The sequence below is a fragment of the Mastomys coucha genome, unplaced genomic scaffold, assembly GCF_008632895.1.
Source record: "Mastomys coucha isolate ucsf_1 unplaced genomic scaffold, UCSF_Mcou_1 pScaffold21, whole genome shotgun sequence".
NCBI classification, from domain to species: domain Eukaryota; kingdom Metazoa; phylum Chordata; class Mammalia; order Rodentia; family Muridae; genus Mastomys; species Mastomys coucha.
Window position 1 is genome coordinate 169,225,645 of NW_022196904.1, and position 11,416 is coordinate 169,237,060.

General features: G+C 44.7%; 1 protein-coding gene across 1 annotated transcript in view; it reads left to right on the forward strand.

The window, feature by feature from the left end:
- Positions 1-11,416, forward strand: part of Pde6c (phosphodiesterase 6C) — a 65,992-nt gene that overhangs the window by 12,511 nt on the left and 42,065 nt on the right. Inside the window, exon 2 of the mRNA XM_031390212.1 lies at positions 2,980-3,515. Within this exon, the coding sequence (XP_031246072.1) occupies positions 3,036-3,515 (480 nt within the window). The 5' untranslated portion in view covers positions 2,980-3,035. The remainder of the gene's footprint in view (positions 1-2,979; positions 3,516-11,416) is intronic.

Here is an 11,416-nt window from a genome sequence, read left to right on the forward strand (position 1 = left end):
CCTAAAGAAAGAGATGCCCATGAACATACAAGAAGCCTACAGAACACCAAATAGACTGGACCAGAAAAAAAATTCCTCCCATCATATAATAATCAAAAAAAATAATAACTTTTGTTAAATTGGTTTTTTGCCATCTCATACGTGTGTAATGAATTCCGATTGTTCTCACCCCATTGTTTCTAATGAATTCCAATTGTTCTCACCCCATTGTTTCCTATCTAACTCTCCTCATAAGTCCCTTGCTTACATTCCTGTCTTTTAAATTTTGTTTTGTTTAACCTGGGTCATCTGTGTGACCATGGCTTAGGAAAGAGGTGTCCTTTGGAGCTTGGTGATTTTTACCCATGATTTTATTTAAGTGCTGCACTACTTAAAAAAAAAATTATTTATATGCGTGTCCTCTCAGATGCCAGAGAGAGTGTTACATGAGTCCTTGGTATTACAGGTGTTTGTGTCTCCTGGTGTTGAGGCAGAAATCTGAACTTGGGTCCTCTGATAGAGAAATAAAGAAGCTTAACTGCTCAGCATCTCTCTAGGCCCAGTGTTACTTGAATTGATCTATGAATGGTAAACCATCCTTGCATTCCTGGAATGAAACCAACTTGACAGGACTGGATGGTTTCACTGTAGAATTTTACCAAACTCTTAAAGAAGGAATGCTTCTCAAACTATTTTGTAGAATTGGAAGCAAGAGCACTCGTGTGTGTGTGTGTGTGTGTGTGTGTGTGTGTGTGTGTGAGAGAGAGAGAGAGAGAGAGAGAGAGAGAGAGAGAGAGAGAGAGAATGCACATATGTATGAGGCTAGAATCAGGCATTGCATCCACTGGAATTGGAGTCATGAGCCACCTGATTGGGTGCTGGGATCTGAATTCTGGTCCTCTACAAGAGCAGTAAGTAAGGTGGTCTCAACAGCTTATGAACCTCTGTAGCCATAGAGAGGGAACTCTTCCAAACGTATTCTCCATATCCAACATCCCCTGGGTACCAGATTACTGTATGGAAGAGACCTCTCCTACTTCAAAAGCTTCAAGCCCCTAGCATAACCTCTGAAGCCCTGTGATTGGGCCTCAGACTGCCTTCCTGGGCTCATCTCCTCTTGCTCTCTCCATATCCTTTTAGTTAGAGAGAAGGCCTGGTACTGACTCAATCTCACTGCCTGTCGTTGCCTGATGTAGGATTTCCCTACCCTCACTAGGACTTAATGCACCTAAGGATGACATGAAAGAAATAGTTATCTGGCAAAAGCCCTCCCGAGAGGAAACTTGAGTGCTGTATAGCAGGAACAAGAAAGTGTGAGCACCTTACCAGATTCTTTGGGGTAACAAGTAAATCACCAGCACACAGATGGGCGTAACTTGTTAATGCCCATGTGAGTTCTGTTCCCCTGGGAAAACTGAGAATTTCAGTTCATGACTTGGACCCTGCAACCTCAACCTCTCTCTTCCATGACTACTAAGATTTTATTTTTTATTTTATTTTAGTGAGGCAGAGCTTTGAACTTATAAATGTAAATGAGACCTGTACATTGTCCTCTAGAAGCCAATCTATTTTTAGTATATGTGCTGCCGAAGTGAGCACAAAAAGCCAATCTAAATGTATCTAAGGATACACTAATAATTGGTATTCATTCTTTCTCGTTTCAACTTTGTCTAGTGATGTTTGAAGCTTTATTAAAACAGTTAAAAGATTCAAGACTTAAGAGTCGGCCCCTAAATAGGCAAGCCAACTGGGTTAGAAAATGTTTCATTTGATTTAGGATGTGCAACAGAGTTGCTTGAGGAAATGTACTTAATAGACATTAAAGTAGCCGGGTAGTGGTGGCACACGCCTTTAACCCCAGCATTTGGGAGGCAGAGGCAGGTGGATTTCTGAGTTCTAGGACAGCCTGGTCTACAGAGTGAGTTCCAGGACAGCCAGGGCTATACAGAGAAGCCCTGTCTCAAAAAACAAAACAAAACAAAACAAAAAAATAGACAAAAAAATAGCTTGATAAAATAAACATTAAACAAAACTTAGTAGCTCTGTGTTGTCTGCTCACTTGGCGCCCCTGAGATGGCAAGGGTCCTAGCAACAGACAGAAGACACAGCTCGTGTCCTGTAGATTTAATACGCTGCCTCAGAGGAGAGAAAGCCTAGCTGCAGTTACTGAAAATAAATCCTGCCTAATGTGCTTAGTGGTAGAAAAGCCAGCTAGGGACAACATGGGTCCCTTCTGTAGTCATGTCCTCGACGGGCAATCATAAAATCTGTGGTTACTCTGCACTTAGACTGCAGCCATAAGTTATTTTCAAAACTATATACCTTTAACTCTCTTAGTAATAAACCTCAGTTTTGTCTCTGGAAAGTGGTTCCAAGACCAAGCTTGCTAACATGAAGGCCATCGATAAGAGAGACTTTTAGAGAAAGAGTAGATGGAAAAGCCCAGAGGATCAAAGGGCTTTTGAGAAGTGAGAAGAATTAGTATTCGTTTTTTGTGTTGCATGGAAGCTAAGACCTTCTGTCTCCCTGCTTGCTGAAATGGTTAAAGCCACTACATGCACGGAAACAAAAACCCTAAGCACTTCTGAGGTCTGTATACAAAGCACCCGATAGCTGTCACACGGGAGCCATTTAAAGGGCCTGTCTCTACTATTGTAAGGTAACCAACCAGTGGAGAGGTGGCGATCCTTCCTGGCTGTGGACAGCAGCCATTGAGGAGTTACTCTTCTTGGATAGCCATCACCGCCTGACTCTTGCCCGGCTGTTCAGAGATTCTCTGGGGATTTAGAAGCTAATAATGCTGAGGATTTTGTGACTTAAAGAACTCCTTAATCCCCTGCTTCCTCCCTACCATAAGCCAAGGTCTTGTGCTACTGTACAGGTAGCCTGCAAGAACCGCTAAGCAATCTTTCTGCTTCCCTTTTGGGGGTTTAATGAGGGAGCACCTGGGGCTTCCTTGTTGATTTTGACCAGGATGTATTTCCTTGTTATGATGCTCAGGGTATCACTCTGAGGAACCCTCCGCTCTGGATAGCAGCAGTAACGCAAGCCACAACATGGGTGAGATCAGCCAAGAGGCCGTGGAGCGCTACCTGGAGAAGAACCCTTGTTTTGCCAAGGAGTATTTTGACAAGAAGTTTCGGGTGGAGACACTGGGGGTGATCTTCAAAAACAGCCATCCAGGGGTCCAGGCCGGCATGTCTCTCCCAGAGATGACGCAGGTGGAGGAGTCGGCCGTGTGCCTGGAGCTACTGCAGCGTATGCAGGAGGAAGCAGGAAGCGCAGAGCAGGTGGCTCACAGGGCGCTGCAGAGACTGGCTCAGCTTCTGCAGGCTGATTGCTGCAGTATGTTCTCATGCCGAGCAAGAAACGGCATCCCAGAGGTGGCCTCCAGGCTGCTGAATGTCACCCCAACTTCTAAGTTTGAGGACAACCTCGTGGCTCCTGACAGAGAAGTTGTATTTCCGTTGGACATTGGGATAGTTGGCTGGGTCGCTCATGTGAAGAAAGCCCTTAATGTCTCAGATGTCAAAAAGGTAGGTGGCCCTTCCTGTAGTGGGGCAGGGATCTTGTCAGGGACAAGGGGGAGCTGGAGGGAAGGAGATGGCAGACCTAGCCAGGCTGGAGTTAAGTCATAATACAAGGTGCCCAGTGGAGCTGGGATTTCAGAGGAGTGGTGAACATAGCTTTTGGTGCAAGTGAGTCTTGATGTGAATTAAGTCAGGTGTTCATGGCTAGGCCTAGTGTGTTCCTCCATTGCTTTGGGAACTACTATTCTGCAGAGCCCACCAGTAGAGAGTATCGAGCACACTGAAGGCTACCCTAGCCCAGGGAGCCTTTCCCATGCCTCTAGTCACAACCCTTGGGGGCTTCTCTGGAATAAACTGGGTCACAAACCAATTCTTTCATCCATATGGTCACATGGGGAGGGGAAGCATTTCTACTATTCAAATGTTAGACTATTTGATTTGAATCTCATCACAAATGTGAATTTAAGTGAGTCAGTGTAATTGGCCCCTCCCCCACAAATGGGATGATCAGTCACAAATTCTAGTTGTCACAGATTCCAATCATATAAGGAGGTATTTGTACTCTGCAAAAAACCAAGTCTACAAAAGCCATTGGTATCTATGCTCCTTGTGAAAACAGAAGATCAACTCTTTCTTCTGATGGCTGCCACCTCATGTGCTCATTTTAGAAAAGCATTTTGAAGAGCTAACCGTTCCCAGTCCCTCCTTGGACAGCACTCAGAGCACAGGCCCCCGTTTCTGCCTGCACTGCTCCCCTACCCCACACCCCAGTACTCTGATTTACTATTTACAGAAGGAGACAGAGTCAGATGGATGGAGAAGGTGAGTGAGATGGCAGCCCCTGAAGTGCTGCCTGTGCAGAGTCCAGAGCCTGGCTCGTGACTGAGGGCAGCCGAGAGGTCGGTGAGAGCTAATCTCCAAATACCTCCGGAAGCTGATTACAGAAGGCTTGCACAGACAAGGGGGATCAGTGAGTCAAACATTAGCGCCGTTCCGCAAACAACTGCAGGGCTCTCCTCGGGTCCAAGGGTTGATGTGTGCTCTGAAGACAGCTTCTCTTGACCACAGCTAACAGGCTATGTCCCAACACCTGGGATTTTCTAATGAGAACGCGCTTCTTCCCTCTCTACAACTGCAAAGACATCAAACTTCAGAACCTCACATGCACATTTTTTTCTTTTCTAAGACTTTTTTTCACCCTAAGGAGAATTGATTTCTGGTAGGGAAGAAATAACAGCAAGATAATGATGTGCCCCTGGGCCATCTTGTCTGTTCCTGGAGCTTTGCTATAAGGATGGTGAGCTCAAGGGCAAAGCATCCCCCACTTCCCTCAGCACTCCTGATGTTCAGAGCAGGGTGGAGAGGCATGAGTTTTGAAGACAGACATGCTGAGCTCAGTGGGAGACAGAAGTCTCATTCGCTGTCCCTGTAGATTATAAGCACTTCGTCCATTAGCATGGTGCTTCTCAACCCCAGCTGTATGTGAAATCCAATGAATAATACTGATGCTTGTGACTCCCAACAGAACAGCCACAGCTGACTCTGTTTGGGAAGTGGCCTTCCCAGATGTTACTAATATGCAACCAGTGCCAAAAACCACAGGTCTATTGGGTGAGCAGGAGGATGAAGAGAATGTCCCATTTAATGTGGGACGTATAAGACGGCAAGGCTTGGTGAATCTGTAGCCCCCACCCACTCCTGTGTCAGATGGGAAGTTTGAGGTAACAAAAAAAACGGTGTCTCCCCCAGATCGCATGGCAAATGGCTGTGACAGAGAAGAGCTGAAACAGAACCAAACCCTCCTAGCTCTGACCAGTGCCCTCCCTCTGCTCCGCACTGCTGCAGCTTCACCACTTTTGGCCACTGCAGCCAAAGGTTGGCGCCTATGTGGTATTGAGAATCACTCTTTATCTTCCCATTGCACTTGCCAACTCATAGAGAATTTTCACATCTCTGCCTTATTTGACTTTCACAAAGACCCTTTGCAGATGCCATGGCCCACGACTGAGGCCCATCTGTTGCGCCATGGCCCATGACTGACATCTGTGCCTCTGTAGTAAGAACCCGTTCAGGGTCAGACAGGTAGCACATCAGGTCTGGAATACGAGATGGGAAGGCTTGGTGAATCTGCAGCCCCACCCTCTCCTGTGGCAGATGGGAAGTTCGAGGTCAGAGAACAGTGTGTCCCCCAGGCCAAGGTTCCCAAGGCCTTCCCTTTTCAGCACACCACTGACCACACACACCTGTGTCTACACTGCTACCCAGATGAGAGGTGTGTGTGGTCAGTAGGTGACACCGAGACAAAGACGCGAAGCTGGCTGCTCCTGACCGTGGGGGCCCTGAAAGTGGTAACAGGGAAGCCATTGCAGAATTCTGATAGGTGTGGGTGCAGATCCACATCAGAGGTCGCTGTAATGGACTGAGTTTCCACCCCTGAGAATGAAGACAACCACATAAAATGGTTGACTTGTAGTAGTTGCTCAGTTAACCACAGAGAACATATGATTATCTTGATGTGAGCAGGAGTTTGGAGACCCTGTATGTGAGGTCAAATAAAAGGATCAGTGACAATTGGTGATTGAAACTAGGTTAAAAGGAGGAAAACTTTTATTATTATACATAAGTACATTGTAGCTGACTTCAGACGCACCAGAAGAGGGTGTCAGATATCATTACAGATGGTTGTGAGCCACCATGTGGTTGCTGGGATTTGAACTCAGGACTTTCAGAAGAGCAGTCAGTGCTTATGGCTGCTAAGCCATTTCACCTGCCCATGTGGATACTTCGATCCTTCTTAGTAGGGGGAACAAAATACCCATGGAAGGGGTTGCAGAGACAAAGTATGGAGCAGAGACTGAAGGAAGGGCAATCCAGAGACTGCCCCACCTTGGAATCCTTCCCACATTCAATCACCAAACCCAGACACTATTGTGGATGCCAGCAGTGCTGGCTGACAGGAGCCTGATATAGCTATCTCCTGAGAGGCTCTGACAGTACCCAACTAATACAGAAGTAGAGGCTCACAGCCATCCATTGGACTGAGTACAGGGTCCCCAATGGAGGAGCTAGAGAAAGGACCCAAGGAGCTGAAAGGTTTGCAGCCCCTTAGGAGGAACAACAATATGAACTAACTAGTACCTTCAGAGCTCCCAGGAATTAAATCACCAACCAAAGAGTATACATGGTGGGACTCATGGCTCCAGCTGCATATGTAGCAGAGGATGGCCTAGTCGGTCATCAATGGGAGGAGAGGCCCTTGGCCCTATGAAGGTTCTATGCCCCAATGTAGGGGAATGCCAGGACCAGGAAGTGGGAGAGGATGGGTTGGTGAACACGGGGAGGGGGAAGGAAATAGGTTTTTTTCCCCCCCCGGAGGGGAAACTGGGAAAGGGGTTATCATTTGAAATGTAAATAAGAAAAAATCTAATAAAAAATAAAGAAAAAAAAGAAAAAAAGGGAGGAAAACTTTAAGCAGCAGGAAGCTGGGGTATCTCCCCTTACACTGCTTCTTTTCCTGTTGGGGAAGCTGGTCAACGGCTTAGGTGCTGCTCCATCAGACTGGAGCACGAGGCTGCTGTTTTCAATAATTAACTGCATGTTTATAGATCCGTTTCCTCCCTTCTCTCTTCCCCTTCCTACCTCCCCTCCTGCCTCCTGACCTCAGGGGTTAGCAGTGTTTAAGTAGGTTTTAGCCTTTAGACCCACTGAGTTAGCAGAAACGGCATCTTACTGCTCCCGTGTCCTCCAGTTACTTCCAGGATCTCCTCTGGAAAAACGCCTTTGGGAGAATTTGGGAGTCCATAAAGCAATTTATACTTTAAAAAAAAAAATCTAGAAAGCTTCTTCTCCTTACATTGATGGACGGTTTAACCTGGGTTTTCAGATGTGCTAGCAAGTCAGCATTGAATTTTCAAAGTTGGAAGTCACCTTCTCAAGTGGCCCAAGAGCACTTAAGAGTGTATGCTTGACTTTAGAACCTCGTGATGTCAAGTATGAAACATATCTGGAAAGACACACTCTCTACTGCCAATTGCTGGGCTCTGTTTCTGGTATTCGTGTTTTCAGTTTGCGTACGTGACAGCCGTGTAAAGGAAAGCTGGCATACGTGGTGATGAGTAACAGGGTTGAAGGAGCTAGCATCCCAGCCGTGAGTCAAGGAAAGAACTTAAGGAGTATGGGGACGTTCTCACCAAGGATGAGGATGATACAGGATGCAGAGGTAGATAAAGAGGCCAGCAGAGAACTGTGACACTGGCAGTGCACTGGCCCCTGAAGGGAGGGCATCGGGGGCACAGGATGCCTCTACCCTGCTGAGCACCCAACTTCTTCTGTGACTAGAACTGGTGAGAAAAGTGAGGACTGGAAGCAAAGCAGACACTGTGGAGCGAAAACTGCTTTTCCTCCAGGTGAAGTGGCGGCGTGTGGGCAGGCTTCTCTTTTCCGTGTTGATCCAGTGTCTGCTGGGTGGGGAGCATGCTTCTCTTCTCCGTATTTATCCAGTGTCTGCTGGGTGGAGAGGATTCTTCTCTTCTCCATATTTATCCAGTGTCTGCTGTACGCAAGAACTTTCCGCCCATGGTGTATCTCTCCCTTTTTATACTGCAGCACCACTTAACTGAGCAATAGTGGTGCACGCCTTTAATCCCAGCTCTTGGAAGCAGAAGAAGGTGTGTCTCTGAGTTCAAGGCCTGCCTAGTCTACAGCATGAGTTCCAGGACAGCCAGGGCTACACAGAGAAACCCTATCTTGAAAAGAAAAAAAAAAAGGAAAAGAAAGGAAAAAACACGACAAGACAGACACAGAGGGTAGAATAGGATCACAGAGCTAGGAAATCAGGGGAGCCCAGAAAGCTTTCTTCAGAATCTCCTCTCTTAAACACGCAGCCTGCAAAAGAAATGATGTTCCCTCTTAGGGAAAGAATACACCATGTATGGATGAGGAGAGGCACCCAATTGTCCAGCATCCATATTTGCTTTATGAATATGCCCTTTCCAAGGATTTCCTGAAACAGCCCTGCCTGCATCTGCTAGGTTGAGCATCGGAATTACACAGCACACCTAAAAGCCTAGATAGTGTGCAGAACATAGACATTTGGATTTTAGAGGTTATAGCAATCTGATTTACCTGATGGAGTCCCAGTGGCACAGCTGGGAACTGATGCTCTGATGTGGGTGGTGAGTGTCATTGGGTGGTGAGTGTCATTGGGTGGTGAGTGTCATCGAGTGTTGAGTGTCATTGGCCAAGGGGCCTTTGTTTGGGTGGGAATTCTGGCCTGTATATTGCACTCCAGTGGCCTTTCACATTTTCACTTTGGGAAACTAGACAGAGCAGAGACTCCAAGGTCTGTGCTGCTTTTAGAAGTATAATCAGCAAAAGAAATGGAAATAATTCCATTTGAAACAACAACAACAAAAGCATATTTTGGGCCATTGAGTCTCATCCCTCTAGAGAGTGTTCTCTGAAATTACAGACCACATAAATGCCTCCACAACCCATTTCTCTTGACTTTGAGCACTTACATTTCCCAAATGTACCAGTCAACTCTTGCCATGCTAGGCATCAACGTGACCTTTGCAGCTGCCAGAGGAGTTACATCCAAGAAGATCTGGTTTTTCCTTCTTCTCTCCAAAAAAATAAAATAAAAAATGATAAAAGCTTGAGATAGCCTTTGAGTAACCTATAAGTACTGACAGTGGCAAAGTGACCTTTTCACACAGTTGAAGGGGGCAAGAATTTTTAATGTGCAAGACATGATGACATATACCTCCAATCCCAGTACTCGGAATTGGATCTCAGAGTTCAAAGCCAGCTTGGTCTTCATAGCAAGTTTCAGACCAGCCAGGGCTACATAGTGAGATCCTGTCTTTAAAAACAAAAAATCAATCACTGGGTAGTGATGGAGCAAGCCTTTAATTCTATTACTCAGAGAGACAGAGAGGCAGGCAGCCTGGCCACAGAGCGAGTTCCTTCCAGGACAGCCAGGGCTACACAGAGAAACCCTGCCTCAAACAAACAAATAAACAAACAAACAAACACACAACATACTCAAACTTATGGGACACACGGTGTCTCTAAGAGGCAAGTTCATAGCACTAAGTGCCTACATAAAAATTGGAGTGATCTCATTCTAGTAACTTAACAGCATACCTGGAAGTTCTAGATTCTCCTGATCAGGGGTCCTCAACCTTCCTAATGCAGTTCATACAGTTCCTTGTGTTGTTGTGAGCCCCCAACCATGAAATTATTTCACCACTACTTTGTAACGATGATTTTGCTACTGTTATAAATCCTAATGTAAATATTTGATATTCAGGATATCTGATATATGACCCCTCCCCAAAGGGGTGGAAACTTATAGGTTGAGAACCACTGCTCTAGAACAAAAGAAATGAATCATACCCAAAAGGAGTAGATGACAAGAAATAATAAAACTATTGAAACCAAAATAAAATAAAAACAAACAAAAATTAGGAAGAACAGCGAAAGAATTCTTTGGGAAAATCAGTAAGATCAAAACCTTATCCAAATTAACCAAAAGGCAGAGAGAGAAGATCCAACCTAACAAATCTAGAAATGAAAAGGAGACAACAGACACCAGACAGTTTTAAGGCAGAATTCTACCAGACTTTCACAGGAGAGCTAATGCCAGTACTCTTCAGATTATTCAAAAAACCAGAAATGGAAGGAACCTTGCCCAGTTAATTTTCTGGCCACAGCTACCCTGATACCCAACTGCATAAAAACCCAATGAAGAGAGAGAATTACAGAACAATCTCAGACAAAGTGGCAGGATAGAGAATGGCAAAAGACTTTTACCTACTATACATCCAATAGAGGGCTAGTATACAAAATATATAAAGAACTAAAAAAGAGCTAGATATCAAGAAAACAAATAACTCAATTTTAGAAATGTGCCAAGCAGAGATTTCTCAAAAGAGGAAATGCAAATGGCTGATCAGCACATCAAGAAATGTTGAACATCCTTAGTTATCAGGAAAAACACAAATCAAAACTACCTTAAGAGTTCATCTCACTCTAGTTAGAACGGCAATGATCAATAAAGCAAGTGACAGCTCAAGTTGGTGAGGAGGTGGAGTAAGGTGACCACTCCTCCATTGTTGGTGGGAGTGCAAACTTGTGCAGCCACTATGGAAATCAGCGTGGTGGTTCCTCAGGAAGATGGGAATAGATCTACCTCAAGATCCAGCTGTACCTCTCTTGGATATATACTCAAAAGATGTTTCATCCTACCATAAAATACTTGCTCAACCATGTCCATGGCTGCTGTATTCATAATAGCCAGGAAATGGAGACAACCTAGATGTCCCTCAGCAGATAAATGGATAAAGAAAACTCTATTTACACAACAGAGTATTACTCAGTCATTTTAAAAAACTGAAATCATGAAATCCCAGTTAAATGGATTGAACTAGAAAACAGTCATCCAGAGTGAGGTATCTCAGACCAGAAAGGCAAATATGGTATGTATTCACTTATATGTGGATATTAGTTGTTAATTCAATGGTAACCAAGCTACAATCCACAGAATCAGAGGTTAGGGATAGAGTAAAGGACTAGGGGTGGACAGATAGATCTCCATAGGAATAGAAATAGGATAGTAGTTATGGGTAGACTGGGGGAGGGGCTGGAACAGGAGGATCAAGTAGGCAGAGGGAGGGAAGAGGGAGATAAGGGAGGGAGATACAACTAAAATTAAAGGCCATTTGAGGGGTAGTATGGAAACATAATATAATAGAAGCATACATGTGTATATATGTATATACATACACATATATATGTGTATATACATACATATATATGTGTACACACATATATATGTATGTATATACACATATATGTATATATATACATATATACTTATATATACATATATATATATATATATA